Here is a 19,912-nt window from a genome sequence, read left to right as displayed (position 1 = left end):
GCTTTCTCTAAGTCCACAAAGACACAATGCACCTCCTTCTGACCTTCTCTGTACTTGTCCATCAACACTCTCAGAACAAACATTGCATCTGTAGTGCTCTTTCCTGGCATGAAACCATACTTCTGATCACTAATCATCACTTCCCTTCTTAACCTAGCTTCCACTACTGTTTCCCATAACTTCATGCTGTGACTGATCAATTTAATCCCTCTGTAGTTACTACGGCTCTGCACATCACCCTTATTGTTAAAATCTGTACCAAAACACTTTTTCTCCATTCCTCAGGCATCCTCTCACTTTCCAAGATTTCATTAAACAATCTAGTTAAAAACCCCACTGCCATTTCACCTAAACACCTCCATGCTTCCACAGGTATGTCATCTGGACCAACAGCCTTTCCATTTTTCATCCTCTTCATAACTATCCTTACTTCCTCCTTGCTAATCCACTGCACTTCATGATTCACTATCCACACATCATCCAACCTTCTCTCCCTCTCATTCTCTTCATTCATCAGCCCCTTAAAGTACTCTTTCCATCTGCTCAACACACCCTCCTCGCTTGTGAGTATGTTTCCCTCATTATCCTTTATCACCCTTACCTGCTGCACATCTTTACTAGCTCAGTCCCTCTGTCTAGCCAATCGGTACAGGTCCTTTTCTCCCTCCTTAGTGTCCAACCTTTCATGCAACTTTTCATACGCCTTATCCTTGGCCTTCGCCACCTCTCTGTTTGACATGCACCTCATCTCCTTATACTCTTGTCTACTTATTTCATCTCTCTGACAATCCCACTTCTTCGCCAACCTCGTTCTCTGTATACTCTCCTGTACTTCCTCATTCCACCACCAGGTCTCCTTGTCCTCCTTCCTCTTTCCAGATGTCACACCAAGCACCTTTTTAGCCATCTCCCTTACTAGCTCTGCTGTAGTTAACCAGTTATTCAGTAACTCTTCACTGCCACACAGTGCCTGTCTTAACTCTTTCCTGAACTCCACCTCACAATTACCCTTTTTCAATTTCCACCATTTGATCCTTGGTGCTGCCCTCACACTCCTCCTCCTCTTCTTGATCACCAATATCATCCTACAAATCACCATCCTGTGCTGCCTAACTACACTTTCCCCAGTCAACACTTTACAGTCTCCAATCTCCTACAGACTGGCCCTTCTACATAAGATATAATCCACCTGTGTGCATCTTCCTCCACTCTTGTATGTCACCCTATGCTCCTCCCTCTTGTTAAAATACGTATTCACCACAGCCATGTCCATCCTTTTCGCAAAATCCACTACCATCTGACCTTCTGCATTCCTTTGCTTAACACCATACCTACCCATCACTTCCTCATCCCCTCTGTTCCCTTCACCAACATGCCCATTGAAATCTGCTCCAATCACCACTCTCTCACCCTTGGGTACAGTCATCACCTCTTCATCCAAATCACTCCAAAATTTTTCTTTCTCATCCATCGCACACCCAACTTGTGGAGCATATGCTCTAACAACATTCATCATTACACCATCAGTTTCCAGCTTCATAAACATCACTCTATCCGACACTCTTTTCACCACCAAAACACTCTTAGCAAACTGTTCCTTCAGGATAACCCCTATGCCATTTCTCCTCCCATCCACAACGTGATAAAACAATTTGAATCCACCTCCGATACACCTAGTCTTGCTCCCCTTCCATCTGGTCTCTTGCACACACAATATACCAACCTTCCTTCTGTCCATCATATCAGCTAGCTCTCTCCCTATACTAGTCATACTGCCAACATTCAAAGTTCCGATCCTCACTACCACAGTCCTAGCCTTTACTGCCTTTGGGCATGCCTTCGCCTTCTTCTCCTCCTCCTTCAGCCAGCACCCTGTTGGCCAACAGTACTGGTGGTGGTCGTTGTTAACCTGGGCCTCGACCGATCCGGTATTTATATTTGTACTGTTGTCCGCATGTATGATTTGGCAAAATTTTACGCCGGATTCCCTTCCTGATGCAACCATGCAACTCTAAGTTGGTTAAATAGGATGATGTCTTGGAGTTCATTCACCTCCAAGTCTCCATAGACAAGGTTCATTACTGAGTTCTGGCCAGCCACAGGCTGTCTTGTATGACCCACAAAACTCACAACTCTAACCTAGACCTAAGAGAGGTGCTCACCATCCAACCAAATACTATCCCACTGTACACTGCCTCTAACTCACAGGCACAATGTTTCCTGAAATTCATCAGCACAAATGCCCTAGACCAGATAATGCACACTCCAAACAGAGAATCAAACATACTGGCCTAGTACTCACCAACATGGGAGAACATGGCATCAACCTTCCCCCCCATCTCACGTACTTACTGGTGAGGCAAAGCTGCCTACCTGAAAATAAAAATCAACCTGGAAAACCCTGCTAAACCCATGCAGTTAAGAACTGTTCTAAAGCACACAACATCCTATTAAATGACAGTTTGTCAAAATTCACAGCTCCCTGAACCCTGAGAACATCGCTACCTTTGCAGAATTAGTCACAGAAACCCTGTACAAACATGTAAATGCTGCATTGAGGCTGCTGAACCTACCAGAAATCAGCCCAAATCTAACACCAAAACAAACCACACTGGTGGAATCCTTACCTTAATGGGCTATACAACAAAAAGAAAAAAAAGTCATAGCCGAAATTAGAAAGAACATTTCTAATACAGACAAGCTCTCAGATTCGATAATAAAATCAAACAAGGCCAGTTATGAAGTCAGGGTAGACTCCCAGGTTAAGAACAACCACAAGGCCTTCTTCAGCTACATCAGGAACCTTAAAGGTTACACTCAGTAGTGTATGGAACAGGTGGGAAATGGCACATCCTTCACTGACCAGGGTGAAATAGAGAGCAAGTCTACTGGCTGATAAAATGTAACTCTAACTTCACCCCCAGCTACCCCCTGTGAAATCCCTTCTAACATATCCCTCCAACAATCAACAGGGGGCATGTCTGGTGGCACTTTCCATGGCCAAAAACACTGCTACAGTAGGCCCCGACAATATCATTGGTTGCCTCCTAAATAGTTTAAAACATGACCTAGCAGGACCATTCGAGGCACTCTTCAACTACAGCCTCAGCAGAAAGTCAGCTGCCAGGTGAATGGATGGCCACAATGGTCATCCCTGTTCATAAGGAGTGGATCATCACTCGACCCTGAGAACTACAGACCCATCAGTTTGGCAGGTCTAATATGCAAAGTCGTGGAACAAATCATCATGGAAATTATCGACAAGGACATTGACAACCTACAGACAATGAACTCCTCCCAGTTTAGCTTTTTAAGAGAAGGTCTTGCCTACTCAGCCTGGTAGACTTCTTTGAGAGGGTCGTATGAGTGGAAAATTGTGCATACCACCTATCTTGATCTGATGAAGGCATCTGATACAATACTCCAGTCAGGTACTGTTGACTAACTCTCGGAACTAAACACAAATCTCTACTAACTCACTGGATTTTTGGCTGGCTCACAGATAGGACCAAAGAAGTCAGGACTGTTGAGACATCCTATACCAGGAGACTGATGACCAGCGGAGTACCCCAAGGTTCAGTGTTGGGCCTGCTACTGTTTGGAATCTACTTCTCGGAGGTCTAGGGTAATGTCAAAGGCCTCTGGTTTACCAAGTTCATAGATGACTGTAAATTGGGAGTTATCATACATTCTCCCATGACACCAAGATCCTACAAGAGGGTCTAACACAAACAAATGACTGGTGCCAAAGCCACAGATTAAAACTCAAGACAAAGAAATGAACTATAGTGCCTTTGAGAGACTGTCCAACCAAGTTAATTAATCCATCTATAAAAACACCCCTAAGAGTTGACCCGATAGTTAAGGATCTGGGAACATATACATATGTAAACAGTAATCTGGCCTTCAGCCAACACATAGCCAAGACAGCAAGAAAATCATTCTATGCCACCCATCTCATAAGCAAGGGTATGTTATCCAGGACCAAGGAAGTTAAAGTACCACTCTCATCAGCCCTTATTAAACCCATCATAAAGTACAATGCCCCCTTTGGCATGTACCTAAACAGGCCCTTGCAACAGTTGGAATGCCATCAAAGGTTCTGCACCAGGACAATCCATGGTGTGAATAACTTGTTCTGCACAGATCTCCTTTGGGCCCTATCTCTGTGCTTAGTCTGCTACAGGTTACTGAGAGGTGATCTTAGCCTGGCATATAAGGCATCCTCAGATCCAGCTCTGATGGATGTTTTGCACAATCTCAAAACTAACAGCACCAGAAACACTAGATCCAAGAACGTGAACTTTGCAACATGAACAGAACATGCTGGAGAGACTGATGTGTGTCCCAAAGGATTTCTGCTGTATAGAATAAGCTCCCCATCTACATGAAGCAGAGTTCATCCCTGACCCTATTCAAATGAAACCTTGAAATAACAAATTCACTTCCAGTCTGGCCCCCATGTCTGTGATGGACAGAGGTTGACAGTAAGTAAATTAATCCCCAACTAATACCCCCCTACATAACCCTTAGCTACCTACTTACTAACATACTCCACCATGCAGGTATCCAAGGAACTTGCACGGCTTGGCCTAAGCATGAAACATTTTTCTTGTTTTTCTGTCCAAATTATCCAATACCTTTTGGGGCCAATCAGTAACACCAAACCTATAAGTTAAAACAGGAAGAGCAAATTGGTTTATAGCTTGGACTTTATTCATAAATGTCATGGCTGTTTTCAGTATTAGTTTTAGTCTTCTGAAGTATTCTTTACACATTTTAATTTGATCATGTTTTATTGCTGATCCTTCATCAATTTCCAAATATTTGTACACTCCTTCCTGCTCAAGTTCCTAAATATCACATTCCTGTCCTAGACTGATATTTTCTCAGTACTACTTCAAATGTTGCTTTTTCACTTTTATCAAGACCAAATGTCAATCGTATATAATCTGAGAAAGTTATAACTGCTTTCAGTTGTGCTTTCAACTCCTTATCTGATGAACTATACAGTTTTAAGTCATCCACAAAAAAGTAGATGAGAAATCTTTATGCAAGTTTGTTTTCTGGGAGCCATGTTTTAGCCAAGACCTAATCTGTTAAGTAAACAGCTTAATGGGTTAAGGGCACGACAAAACAACATGAGAGGCTTATTTACATGACTCATTCTGTAGTCATATGGATGAATATTCGTTTGAATATATTCCCTACTCTGGATTATGCTGCACACATCAGTGCCTGGATAAGCATACAAAGGAAATTGCCCAGTTCATCATCTTGGATGGAACTTTTTCATCTTTGGCACAACATCGCCATCTGTTTTTTTATTTATTATTATTTTTTTTAATTTCTCCAAGTCTTTTGGGTTTCTAGTATCATGACAGGAATAGACCCCATTCCTAAGTCAAAGTAGGATTAAAGTTCATGACATTAGTATTGTTTCAATCTTTGTTTGCCAGAAATACTTTTCTTAGCACCTGTAATGTGCCCATAATTGAGTCCTTCTGCAATTCATACAGAGTTACATGTATTGGTAACATATCTAAGTACGATTGTAAATTCTTTTTTTATAAACCCATTGCTCCTAGTACTATTGGAACTGTCTGGATATCCTTCTTCCACATTCCCCTCGTTTCTGCCTGCAAATCCTGCTATATTATGACTTTGTGTCTCCCTGTATGTATGATACTGTAGTCACTGGGTATCTGGATATAACAATTTCAATAATCAATGCTACTTTTGTCTTCTGTATCTGTTTTTCTTGCATCTGTTTTTTGAATTGTTGTTAATGGGTGATCTAATGTGATATAAACTTCATTTTCTATAAGGCTTTGTGGCTCATGTTTCCAATGTTTTTCAGCTACTTCAATATTATAATGTTTGCACAATCCCCAGTTCCACAGTCTTGCCACATTATTTATGCCTTTCAGTATACAAACAGTCCTTCTGCCATTAGTATATCACAACGAGCAACAAGATGTCACTATTTCCAGTTCTGTTTTACAAAACCTACATTTGTCTGTTTCTCCCATATTTTCAATGGATTTTGTAAACCAACATGTATGTAGTCCACTATCTTGGACCGGCAGTATTAACCTTTTGTATTTTGGTTTAAATTCACCTGTCCTTAACCATTCCTGTGTTCCATCCTGATCAACATGAGGTTGTTCCAAGAGTTTTCTGCACTTGCAACTATATTTATGCATTTTCTACATTTCTTGCTCTTATGTGATCCTTCATCTTATATTCTTTCTTTTGTTTTTCTGGCACATTCAGTTGCTGCCTGACTTTTATCTACTTCTGGTTTGATTTGACGTCTGTATAAGCTGTCACATGGTACTGTAACTGTATGATCACTATGGAGTATTACTCAACACAAGTCCTGACACTATGTGCAATTGTAAGTATATGAATGACTGCATATAAGTATTTATAGCATGTTATGGTGGCATTGCTACTGTTTAGTAAATACATGTCAGTACTGGCAAACTATGACTGAGATCAAGGTATACTGTTTGGGCAGTATCCCATATTTCAGGGCAGTACTACTGTAATTGAAGTGAGGTATAGTGTTGACTCTGGTGCTTTCCGAACCACACACCACCTCATATGCATGGATGAAATCCAATGCCTGCATTGCCAGTACAGGATACTGGGTGTATATGACTCATAAGTGTTCCTCTTCATTACCTATGTGCAGTAGCCCTCCTTAATAAGTCCCATGTCTCTCAGCGTTGGTCTTTGAAAAACTGTGATCCACTAATTTGGTCTATATGCTGTGCATTGTTTCTTTTGCTAAAACTAGACAATGTTCAATGGTTAGATCATTTTATTGATGGAATGCATTAATGCAGCTGCCTTTTTTTGAAAATGTTTTCAAAATACACCTTCAACCATACCTCTCAAATGTCCAAAATTTCACATAATCTCCAGATTTTTGTGTCATATTTTTGGTCTGTCCCTCATAAAATTTGTAATTTTCTGGCAAATCATTGAGGACTGAAGTCATTGAATAATGACTGGCATTTGAATTTTCAAACCCTTTCCTTCGGAAAATAGATGCTAAGCAAAAGCTGTTATTTTAGCAACTTTTTAAGTTTATAAGAGCAATATCTAAAAATCTGTCCCTGAATTTGGGCCTTTGTTCCCTCATTATTTTTGGCTTTGTCTATGTTTTTATAGCCCCTGAATTCCTTGCATTTCACACATACAGGGAATGAAGCACAGTTCTCCTTTAAATCATTTAATTTCCATTTTATATCACCAAATACTTATTGTTTTCTTATGTAGTTCTTGTTTCACGCAGAATGAAATTTCTAGACAAAATCAAAGAAATCTATATAAAAAAGGGGAGAGAGGGAGTTGCCAGCTACAAATGCAAGCCAAAGTGAGATACTCCACACTCTCAGTTTCTTCATCAACTGCTTCATCTTCTTGTGTGTTCTGTGTTTCTCCTAGTTCATGACAATAAGCACCAGACAGTCTGGCCAACTAGTGATGGTGAAATGCAGTCTACCAGTACCCACGTTAACTGTCACACAAAACTGAACGTAAAAATGCAAACACAATACAAGTACTCCACACTCCTCTACCATTTCTAGTTTATCTTTTCAATACTGCAATAGTGTATGGCTAGACAAAAAGGTGTTTGAAACATACCATTTTTTTCTGTCTTTCTGCATTTTGTGATTTTAAACTTCCTTCTGCCTTGTTTAACACTTAGAATTTAATATCCACTGGTGCTGTTCATTGTGAAAACATGATTTGTCTAGCAATGAGTCTGACTGTAGCTGAATAGACAGTGGTTCTGAACTTGTCAGCAGCTGTAGCAGTAGAAATCATGCTGTTACTGATTGTGCAAATGCTAATAATTTAATCAAATTTTGTGAAGATCTCAAGACTGTGACATCATTTTTCCTGAAAATGCTGGGGATAAGCATATTTTCTTGCTTGGGTTGTCCACTGTTGTTTAAATCAGACTTTGTATTGTATTCGTAATGTGATATTTATATGCAAAGAATATTTTCTAAAATGATTTTGCAAGTGTACAGAATGTCTTTTTAAGAGATTACATTGTACAGTTTGCATATTAAACTGCAGTATTTTAATATCCATATCCATGATATTGTTTATTCCAGTTCCAAAGGAAACATTCTGTGGACAAGAAGAAAACGGAAAAGACCACATTAAAGTGAGCACTTCTACCACAGGAGACAACATTGCACCAAACATGGTAATAACATAACCGCTAAAATAAAAATACAGTGAAAGAAGCACTGTCTTCTAGTATCGTTATTGCTGGCTGACTTCAGAGTTGTGCACTGTTATTTTTGCTTCACTGTATAGTTTTTCAGATCTCTGCTGAAGGTGTTGTTTTTCCTCTAACCACCCTCCCTATTCTTGTCTTGTTTAAATTTGGAGGCTTTTGCAGTTGCCTGCCCCCACTGTAGATTTGATCCAGGACACCCCCCCCCAGTCCCATCTCTTTACCTCATTCTATCTAATAGACTCCTTCTGCACTTGTTTTTAGTCATTTTTAATTTAATTGCATTTTTTTAAACTGTTTGGTCTAACATTGCTACATACTCAAGTGTGCTAGCTTGCAATGCATTTGATTTGTTTTTACTGCTGTTTTAGCTACTTTTCTGTATAAAAAAAATCTAAGCCTGTTTTCTACCTTTCCTGTAACTAGTGTAGTCCAGATTCAGATTTGCTGTATCCAGGACTGTATGTAAACTTCTGAGCCCCCCAAGCTTTCTGTGTTGGAGGGAAGCCTTCTAGCTTATCAGTGGGAGTGGTAAGCACTAGGTAACCTATAAGGAGTGGTTCTGGCCCAGAAATTGTAGTTATTGGCCGTTTGGGCAGTTTTTCCATCTCTCTCAACTTTCTGATTTTAAAAGCCAGCATTTGCACTTGTTTCCCCCCTTCCCTGTAACTAGTTTAGTCCAGATATAGATTCTTAGTTTTAGCACGTGAATTTGCTTATTCGTGATCAGCACTTGTTCAGAACTTATTGTAAGCACTAAATAACCTACTAATTACTACAGCACTCAACCTTCCTCGTTACCTAGAGGAAAACATTTTTGGTACTTACTTTCATCTCTTGCTTAGAGAAAAAACAGCTCTTGTACTCACTTTCCTCATTTATCTAGAGGAAAATAGTTTTTTTTATTCAGGCATGTCCAAGGGTCAGCTCCCAGTGTTCTCTCCTGTCTATCTGATGAATCTGGGCATCTTGCGGCAATGTAGAAATTGCCTCATGTACACAGACAACACTCTCCTCCTACCACCCAACACTACAACCTGTGAGAGATGCACTTATCTAGCCAAACTGGAGGCAAAGCTCTCTCCAACCTAGACTGAACTTGACAGTCAAAAGGAGAAGGTAAACACTTGCACCACACCACACTCATCACATAGTCTCACTAAATCTATACCACCAAAATCCACACATAGAAATACAAAAACATTCACGGAGGCTCTCAATAATAATCTGCTCAAGCAACAGAGACCTCCAAAGCAGAAATGCAAGCAACCTCCACCCCCCAACACAATCCAAATGACACATAGCCCGTAGACTCAGTGTGCCATTCAACCACAGCCAATAAGGCAAAATAACGTACACAACACACTAGTCATAGGTTACTCTATAGTCAGGCACACTGATGTCCCACTCACCAGGCTAAACAAGGAGAAGGTTACTGTCAGCTGCCTGTCGGGTGCCAGGATCTGCCACATAACCCACGCACTCAGGTCACTCCACAACAAGTACAAATATAACTCTGTCATTGTCCATGTTTGTGTGAACGACCTGAGATGTACCTCCCTGGACTACATGAAAAGAGACATGGAAGAGCTCTCCGATCTTGTAGCCCAGGCAGGTATGACCCTAACCCTGAGTAGCCCAGGCAGGTATGACCCTAGCCCTGAGTAGCATTCTGCCATCACCCAGAATGATACCGCAGTAGAAGGACAAAATGATTGACTTCAACAATTGGCTAAGCTTCTGGTGTCATTCTAAAGGGATCCAGTATCTGTCTGCCTGGGATGACATGGCCGACAGACCAAGATGTTTTGCCAGAGATGGCCTGCACCTATCACCCCTGGGATTCCAGATACTGGCTAAGGTTCTTGCCGCCCCTATAGTGCCTTTTTGAGGTAAGGTTCAAATGGCAAATTCACCACCGTAACAGGAACAGGCAAGCAAAAACTGATGGTTATGCTACTTAATGCTAGAAGTCTAAATCTCAAAATGCACTCCCTCGAGGCACTCCTTAAAATGGAGAACATCGATATCTGTGCAGTGACTGAGACCTGGTTCAAGGCTCCAGAGAGCACCCCTACACTACCAGGCTATAACTCATACCACACTTTTTGGCCATGTAACCTGGACCGGAACACCAAAGGTGGAGGTGTGTCCATATTCCTTAAGGATATCCACACCTCCAGGCTAGTTGCTCAGCATAATGCAGCCGAGATTATCCAAGTGCAACTAACTCTGGGCAAAACTGCAATCCAAATTGTAGCTTGCTACAGATCCCCCACCATGCCCCAGGATTCCCACTCCTCTTTTCTTGATGTACTGGAAAATATTAGGGTTCAACCAAACACCCTAATAATGGGCGATTTCAACTACCCCACCATTAACTGGGAAAACTACTCATGTACCAACTCCTTCGCTCAACACTTTCTGGAATTCATAAACTCCAGTGCCCTGGATCAACTTATCCACGCCCTCACCAGGGGCAGCAATATCCAAGATCTAGTCATTACCACACCTGAAATCAATGCCTCATTGGTCCGATCCGACCATAAGCTAATTACCCTAGATATCCACATCCTGCCCCCACCCCCCCCCCCCCGTTAAGGAAACCACGGTAAAAATTTTCTCCAAAGCCAACTTCATGCTTCTTAAGACAGACGTGGTGAACTTCATGACACCCATGCAGATGGACAATACAGTTACGACTACTGAATCCTACACAATTGCACTTTATAAGCACTTACACGAGTGCATGGATCGTGCTATCCCAAACAGAACCAAGACACTATCCTTCAAAAAAAGGAAGCCAACCTGGTGGTCCCCTTCCATAAACAAACTGTACAACAGAAGGAAGAAACTGTTGCAAAAGAGAGTAAAATCCCATGACTGGAGGAGCTCTCTGGTCAGCCTTAGTAAGAAGCTGCAATCCCTGATAAAATCCTGCAAAGCTAGTTATGAAAACAAAATCACCACTGATGCTAAAGACAACCACAAAGCATTCTATAGCTATGTCAAGAATCTCAGTGGCAACACTCAGATCTGCTCTGAGTTACAGCACAATGACACTAAATATACAGACCCAACTGATATTGCCAACATCCTGGCAGATAGTTTCAGTGCTAACTTTACCCCCCTCTCACCCCCTAAAGAGCCCATCTCTATACTGGAAGAATGCAAAGTTCCTGTAATCGTGGCTGCACAGGTAAAAACCACACTCTCTAAAGCCAAGAACACAGCATCCATGGGACCAGACAACATCCCAGGCTGCGTTCTACAAGAACTACAGAACGAACTGGCACTACACCTAAGTACCATGCTCAATCATAGCCTCACCTCAGGCTTTGTGCCCGCTGAATGGCGCACAGCGACAGTTATCCCACTCCACAAGGGGGGAACCACCACGGACCCCGAGAACTACTGCCCCATTAGCCTGGCGAGCCTGGTCTGCAGGGCCATGGAATGTATCATCATGCAACTTATAAACAAAGACATTGGTAATATCCAAACTCTCGACCCCACCCAGTTCGGGTTTGTAAAAGGCAGATCATGTCTCCTAAACCTGATAGACTTCTTTGAAGCAGTCACCAAAGCAGTAGACAAAGGTAAGGTGGTTCACACAGCCTATCTAGATCTTGCCAAGGCTTTCAACACCATCCCCCACTCTGGAATTATAGATAAACTCACTAAACTAGGTATAAATCCCTATGTCACAAGATGGATTGCCAACTGGCTCACTGACAGAACCCACACTGTGAAAGTAGCGGACTCCAAATCCAACTTCAGACCAGTGACAAGTGGAGTACCACAGGGTTCAGTCTTGGGTCCTCTCCTGTTTGGTATCTACGTCTCTGAAGTACAGGCTAACACAGAAGGTCTTTGGCTAATGAAGTTTGCAGATGACTGCAAACTAGAAGCCATAATCGAAACTCCTAACGATGTGGACATCCTACAAAAGGGCCTCACTGAGACAGATGCCTGGTGTCAAAGCTATGGCCTCAGGCTCAATGCCAAAAAGTGCATTGTCATCTCCTTTGGTAAAAACTCTGTACCCATGAACTACAACATAGGCGGTAGTATACTTAACACCGAAAGTGTGATAAGAGACCTTGGAACACATGTGGACAGTAGTCTCTCCTTTGATAATCACATCGCCACAGTAGTCCGGAAATCCTTCTATGTGGCACACCTCATCCAGAAAAAAAAGAGGTCATTGTTCCCTTCTACTCATCACTCATTAGACCCATTATAGAGTACAACGCCCCTTTTGGTATGTACCTCACAAGACATCTACAACAACTGGAAAGGCCGCAGAAATACCTCACAAAGGATTACCGGCCTCAAACAGATAACCTACGCAGACCGTCTCAAAAAACTCCAGCTTTACTCCGTCGCAAATCGCCTATTCAGAGGTGATCTCTGCCTAACATACAAAGCTATGTCAAACCCAGAGCTGTTGGACATACTCCACTTAAAGAAATCTAATCCCTCCGAGCTACACGCTCTAGGGACCTAGACCTTGTCACCACAATAAACAGAACATGCCGGAGGGATAGATTCCTGTCCCAGAGACTTCACATACTCTGGAACAAACTACCTATCTATATCAAACAAAGCTCTTCATTAGCACTCTTCAAAAAAAATCTTGATGATTGGATGTGAAATAGGAAATTCACCCCGGGGATCACTTCTGTGGCTCTGCTCGACAGTGGCACAGGAAAATAGTTTTCTTGGGTGTTAAAAGCCAGGGTACCTTTTTGGCTGGGCTTGTATAGGCCCTAGGGCCGATAGCCTAGTGCCTACCTATGAACCTATGAATAATAATGTGTGTCCTGCAATGCTGGATTACAGCTGTTTTGTAGAACTAATTCCCGAATGTTGCCCCATTTCTCTTTGCATTCTGAGCAAGATAGATACAGGTACATTGATCTCTCTGAGTCATGCACTGTTTAAAATCCTATAAGAGGTTCTCACATTTTCTTTGCAAAGTAAACAGCCATCACAAAAAAAGGGGGGGGGCATGTGAATGTCAGCTGTTTGCATATATTTCTTGAAATGGCTTTTTTTTGCATTGCAAATCTGATATTTATTGTTACCTTGTTTACAAAAGAGCAAACAAGTAAATAGATAATAAAAAATTTCCATGTGCATAGCTGTTTAGGTGATATGGATATATGATATATATTATGTCCACAAGAGAAACTGTTGAAGTGAAGCAAAACAACCAAAAACAAAAGCAGGAGGCGAGGCAGTCAGAAATAGCACCAAAACTCCAAGTCCAATGGTAAGTTGAACGCAGCTTTATTAAAATCCAGTAGCGTTTTCGCTGCTAAAAAAGAGTTGCAGCTTCTGTACTTAGTGAATAATATTACTGTTTCTATTAGTAGCTCTTATTTCAGCTGGAACTATTCCAAAAAAAAAATATATATATATATTATGTCAGATGATCGAGGTTTCAGAAACTCGAAATACATATGATTGAGACCATATGATCGAGCTTCCAAAAATTCAAACATAAAAAAAAAAAAATCTACCTTTTTTTACATTTTGCTGGGGCAAGCCCCCCTGTGCCTCCACACTCCCTGCAAATTATATATACCAACTCAAAGATCACACTACAGTGAGGAAAAGGGTACATTTCCAGATCTGCACACTGCACCGCGATCTCCAGTTAAAAGCTTCAGCTTTTCAAAAACTCGATCCTATGGTCTTAACCATAAGAATTTCGAGTTTCTGAAAACTCGATCAACTGATATGGACACATATATATATATATATATATATATATATATATATATATATATAGCTATATATATATATATATATATATATATATATATAGCTATATATATATATATATATATAGCTATAAATAAATATATATATATATATATATATATATATATATAGCTATATATATATATATATATATATATATATATATATATATATATTAGCTGATTAAATGTAGCTATAAATATAAATGCAGATATCAACACATGTGAAACACCCCCCCCCCCGGGCCAGTGATCAAGGAGCCTGAATTCTCACCACTGAAAACAAAGGGGAGCATTCACTGTGAGAAAAATAGACACACATAGTATTTTCAGATGCAGCCCTCTGCACCAAGTACAGTTTCCCTTAAGAGCACAGTGAGAGAGAGTACACTCCAGTCCTGGGGCTGGTTTTCCTCTCCAGGCCCCAAATAGGACTCCCCCACTGACCACTATAGATCTGAGTCCTTAGTTGGGTGTTCCAAGCCAAGTCCTCCATCACCATCTTTGTGAAATCAGTGCTGTGTGTCCCTGTTCAAAGTAGCTGTCATACACACTCTGAGATTTGATTTTCACACACACATGCCCACCTGGGAAAGGCTGGCACAGCTTACCCGTTCTGCCACCCGGACTGTAAGGTAGATTTGTTGCCACCAGAATACCTGAAACCGCACCCTCAGACTCAAAAAACATATTAATTTCATCATGGTTTGATGTTTCCTACATTTTAACAGCACTCTGAGACTATTTTGAGCTTTTTAGATATTTTTAGATGCAATTTCTGACTCTGACCACATGGGGTCTGGCATATTGAAAAAATTCAGACTGTTTACTCTGCCTCAAGTATCCCAGAATGCATCATTTGTCTCCCAAAAATTGCATCAGATCTGCCACTTTTTCCCTTAAGTTGTCGTGACTTCATTGACTTAACAGGCATTCACTGCAGTCTTCAAATCCACTACTTTTGGTTAAATTGTTATCCTTTTTCAATGACAACTTGAAACACAAGCAGTGCAAATGCTACAGAACAGAACACAAAAGTGCATTTTCTAGCTTTTTCTCCTTTCAAATGCTAAATTGCTTTCTTTTGTGAAGGCTGGAATCTAGCTCTTCAAGGAATCTCCCCTCCCCCTTCACACCTACCTTCCCTAGCTGTCAAAGAGCCAAGGGTAATTTGAGCCATTATCTGCATGTGATTGACAGCTCATCACAGCAGGTGACCAGACCAATGTATTGTTTGTTAGTCTGCCTTTTCCTCCTTACAGTGGGAGACTTTTTTTGTTGCACTACTCCTGTCAAATTTAAAACCAAGCAACATAGCACTGGCAATAGTTCCCTGCTTTGCAAAGCATCAGTCTGCCACTTATTTTCCCTTCCTGTTTAAATAGCTAACAGATGATACACTATAAACAAATAATTTCAGACCTGCATGACAGCACCCACATGCTTTGAGTCAATATTAAAAAAAAACTTATGGTAATGCATACCAGTTGTAATTTGTTGCACTTTAATTGTGCCAGACATCGTCTTATGCAATAACATGCTGTTACTGTCTACGCATGGTCACTGCAAAATTATCCTCTTTTTGTAGCCGTTACTGTACTTCATCAGTAGGGCTCTTCTTAAGTGAGATTAGTCAACTTATTTGGCTGGACTTCACAGTTCCAGCAATGGTCAACTACATATACTGCACCATATATTGGCTTACTCAGAATTTCGCCGCTTAGTATGCATGGTCTTACTACATTTTTTGCTTTACAGTATCTCAATTTACAAAAGTCTGCGCTCTATCCATTTATCTCTATAAATATAACCCCTGTATACATTAAGACTGCAGCGTAATGACGATCCATCACCTATGAAACAGTTTATTTTAATGGACCTTACAAATCTATAGCAATCATATACCATTTAATTTTTAAAAATGTACCAGAAGTCAACTGATCCCTCAGACATACAAGATTAGCTGGCTTTTGGTTTACAATGTGCAAAAGTGGCAATTCCCACAGCACTAAAGCCTCTGTACCTCGTCAAGGTAGCCAGCATCACAGAGGTCCACTCATGCCACAATACCTCCGTCTACAGCCTAATCCACTCACATCACCAGTTGCATGCAACAGTCTTCCAGATGCATGCGCCGCTTGCCCAGCCAAAAAATCTACATGCCTACATTTATTCACCAAGGACCAGTCCTTAGACACTGTACAAGCTCCAGCTGCCGACAAATCAAAAGGAATCATACACAACTTCATACCGCTCCATCATTCACACAATAGTACTGCAAATCAAGGCTAAGACAAGACATTCCACAATAGCGGTCTCTTGGTCTACATCTGCACAACATGACAGATCTTACACAAGTTATGCCAATCGATTCACCTTTGTTATTTTATTTAATTCTAGCAGCACACATACACATCACTATTTCTGAAAACTTTATTATAACTTCACTATTTCTGAAAACTTTATTATCACTTCACAATACCAGTACACATTCCATAAAATATTATCATTTGTCCAGAGCCTCAACTGCTCAACAGCAGGAACACCATGTACCTCAAAATTGCAAACTTGCATGCTCAGCTACTTGTTCCCAAATGACCACAAGCAAACAAAAGTTTCACCCGGACCAACTTGTTACAAACTACTATGCCTACTTTACAACCTGCGCCCTCAATGCTATGAATGCTTCACTATTTCATGCTTGGATTGATACTCCATTGAAAATGGCACTTTCCAAGTGTGTAATGTGCAGGACTCTAATCATACCATTCACAGATGAAGCCAAAAAGATACATTTAGTGACTGCATGTAATAGCCAGTCCATACACCATCAGTAATACAATTCTACCTTACATAGCTTATCAATTCCATCCATTTAACCATCAGACACACACCATTTAATTTACCATCCATTACCAACTTAAGAACCAATCCAGTTAGCTATATTCATCGTCAGGAAACCATAACATTACACATCACAAACCATCCATAACCCATTTGTAGACTCCATTTCACATCACATGAATTCATTGTAGCACCATGTTAGACATTGCATTCAACACGATGGTCTTCTGTAGTGAGCTGTACTACTTCCATGCAATGTGATTCCATCGTACAGGTAGCCAAATGTAACTACCTTGCAGAAAAGAGGCTGAAATGTGGAGTATGACCACTACTTTTCCACACAGCCAGTGGGGGGGGTGCAAAGACAAAATCCTCAGCTCTTTACACTCTGATATGTGCATAAAACACAATTAGTCTGTGAATATCCACAGTATGGATAACAGAGGTTCCTGAATAGGTCTATTACCATTGCCATGGACGGTTTTGTCTGGAGCAAAAACATATCGACTAGATGGGAGACCCTACAGTCCCAGGTTAGTGCCCATGAAATGTCATGGCAACAAATCCGGAGTGAGAGACAAGACTCTGAATAGACCATCGACTATATCCAAAACAGGGGGTATAGCCAGAGGCCTATGTTGTAAGCTCAAATGATGGAAGCCTGTTCTGAGGACAAGGATTATTCCTCCACTCTAGGCCTTTTATCTGTGGGGGTGGGTGAGTACCCCTGATAAGAGTAATCAAGTCCTCAGCCATTTTAAGCATCTGCTTCTTCGTTGTGGTTCCAGGTGAGGGGCCCTTACCAAACGGTTTCCTGGGGTGTTTGGAAGCCTTGGCCTTTTTCTCGACTGTCTCAGCATCAGTAGCAAAGGAGGCTTCGGTATAGCCAGGTAAGATTTTGGCCGACACACCAGTCTCGGGTACCGAAGGTACTGCTAAAGAGGTGTCGTCTGTAGGCAGAGGCTGTGTCATAGTCTCGCTGCAAACTGGGACACTAGAGGTCGGCTTAAGCGTGGTGTTGGTAGAGGCCGTGGACCGCATGTGTCTGGCCTTTTCCTTGTGTTTTTTGTGTAAATGCGTAGTCGGTATATCAGACGACATTGTAAAATTCAAATCTTCTCCAAAAAGATTTTCAGCAAACCCACCCCGACGCTTTATAGTGCGCATATTGAAAGCACAATAGTGACAGGCCGAGACGTGGTCTGGGCCTAAGCAAGGTATGTAAAGGGAATGTAAATCCCTATGAGGTATTTGCCTCCCACAAGAAATACAATTAACTTTTACTGCTTTTAGTGACATTGGTCTGAGCCAAGAAAATTATCCCCAATGGGGTACTTAGCTTTTCAGATGACTTTGGAATGCTGATATTTAGTTCTCATGAGCTGGCTGACCGGCACTTGCAAACTGCTTCTGCCTTGGGCACCATGCGGCAAGAAATATTGAAGAAAATTGCCTCGGCTGTTTCCTTTATACCCATGCCGCACTAACGTCAGGGAAGAAGTGAAGACAAACGATGCCGGACCAGGACTTTGGAATACTGCCGACTGAGGGGTATCGCCTGATGGCAGGACAACCCATTTGTGATGACTGCAGCTGTATGCACGATGAACATTGTCCAATGCCACCCACAGGAGCCAGTGCACAATCACAGGATGGGGAGTGTGTGAAGTAATACTGCAACATGGAAGGCATGGACATCTTTCGGGTAACAATTCACATAACTTTGATGTCCTCCAGTTCCACTGTTGTACTATTCCATGTGGTTGCCTTCCGCAGCTCACCATGAACTCTATTCTTTGCTAGATGTTTCCCTAGGAAAAGGTGGATGACAGCCCGTTCCAATCTAGCTCTGCCCATTGTGATTGTCCTGCTTGCATTTTTACACAACGTCTCATCTATGGAACTAGCTACTTCAGTGATAGCAGTGGTGGTGGTGCCACGTTCCTTAAGTCCCCTGAAGAGGCCATGGATCTTCTGTAGTGAGCTGTACTACTTCCATGCAATGTGTTTCCATGGTACAGGTAGCCAAATGAAATTACCTTGCAGAAAAGAGGCTGAAATGTGGAGTATGACCACTACTTGTCCACACAGCCAGGGGGTGCAACGACAAAATCAACTGTTTTACACACTCGGATATGTGCACAAAACCCAATTAGTCTGTGAACATCCACAGTATGCATAACAGGTTCCTGAATAGGTCTATCACCATTGCCATGAAGGACGCTTTGGTCTTGAGCAAAAACATTACATCGACTTGACAGGAGACCCTCCCGTCCAAGGTTACTGCCCGTCAAATGTCATTGCTTCATGTACATACATTTAGGTGAGTCTTTGACATGTCTCACAGGGGGTTCTGTTCACTACTTCTTCCTTCTAGTTAAACCCATGTAGGTGTCCATTTCATATGTTTTCTTAAACGTAGAACCCCCTTCCTGAAGGTTCTGAAGGTAGTCTGTATAACGGTCCATTCAGGTTGCGAAATGCAGACATATCTAAAAAAAGTCTGTTTATAGCTCATTATGCACCCCTCTGTATTCATTACTACACAATACCAGATTAGGTGGATGTTACTTTTCTGTGTCTCGAAAAACTTCGTAACTTCATGGAAAATATTTTCCTCTTTGATAGGCAAGATTGCCTTGTTCATCTGTGATCACTACAGTGTTTAGTTGGTCCACTGAGTGTGGTAACTTGGTGTGATTGACCATAGAGGGAACCAGGGCTCTCTTGACCAGTATTGAGTCAACCTAAAGATGTACACTTTTTCCAGCTTAAGTTTCAGCTGCACATTTGGAAAGACTCGGAAGGGTGGTACAGCATGCAGACAATTCCCCTGCCAAGAGGTGGAGATGGCATTGCTTATCACTGCCTTGTCATTTTGCAATGCCAGCCTAATTGCCTGTTGGAAAAGGCAAACAGGTGCATTTGAGGTCGCCCACATGTGGTGCAGTTCCAGTAAGATCTCTGAAGCTGTACAGAATGCCCGGGTGCATCCCAATGGGTGTCACTTAACTGGTCAATCAGGGCTAAT

At 41.6% G+C, this 19,912-nt stretch overlaps 1 protein-coding gene across 2 annotated transcripts in view; it reads left to right on the top strand.

Annotated features, from left to right (window-relative positions):
• LOC122794164 (avidin-related protein 4/5-like) overlaps nt 1–19,912 on the top strand; it is a 262,421-nt gene that overhangs the window by 138,945 nt on the left and 103,564 nt on the right. For both annotated transcript variants that reach the window (XM_044062368.1, XM_044062367.1), the window contains exon 2: nt 8,139–8,233. In XM_044062368.1, the coding sequence (XP_043918303.1) occupies nt 8,139–8,233 (95 nt within the window). The remainder of the gene's footprint in view (nt 1–8,138; nt 8,234–19,912) is intronic.

Source organism: Protopterus annectens, chromosome 2.part1 (genome assembly GCF_019279795.1).
Source record: "Protopterus annectens isolate FY-2018-M chromosome 2.part1, PAN1.0, whole genome shotgun sequence".
Taxonomy (NCBI): domain Eukaryota; kingdom Metazoa; phylum Chordata; order Ceratodontiformes; family Protopteridae; genus Protopterus; species Protopterus annectens.
Note: the sequence above shows the minus strand (reverse complement) of the source record. Positions and strands in the feature narration are given on the sequence as shown.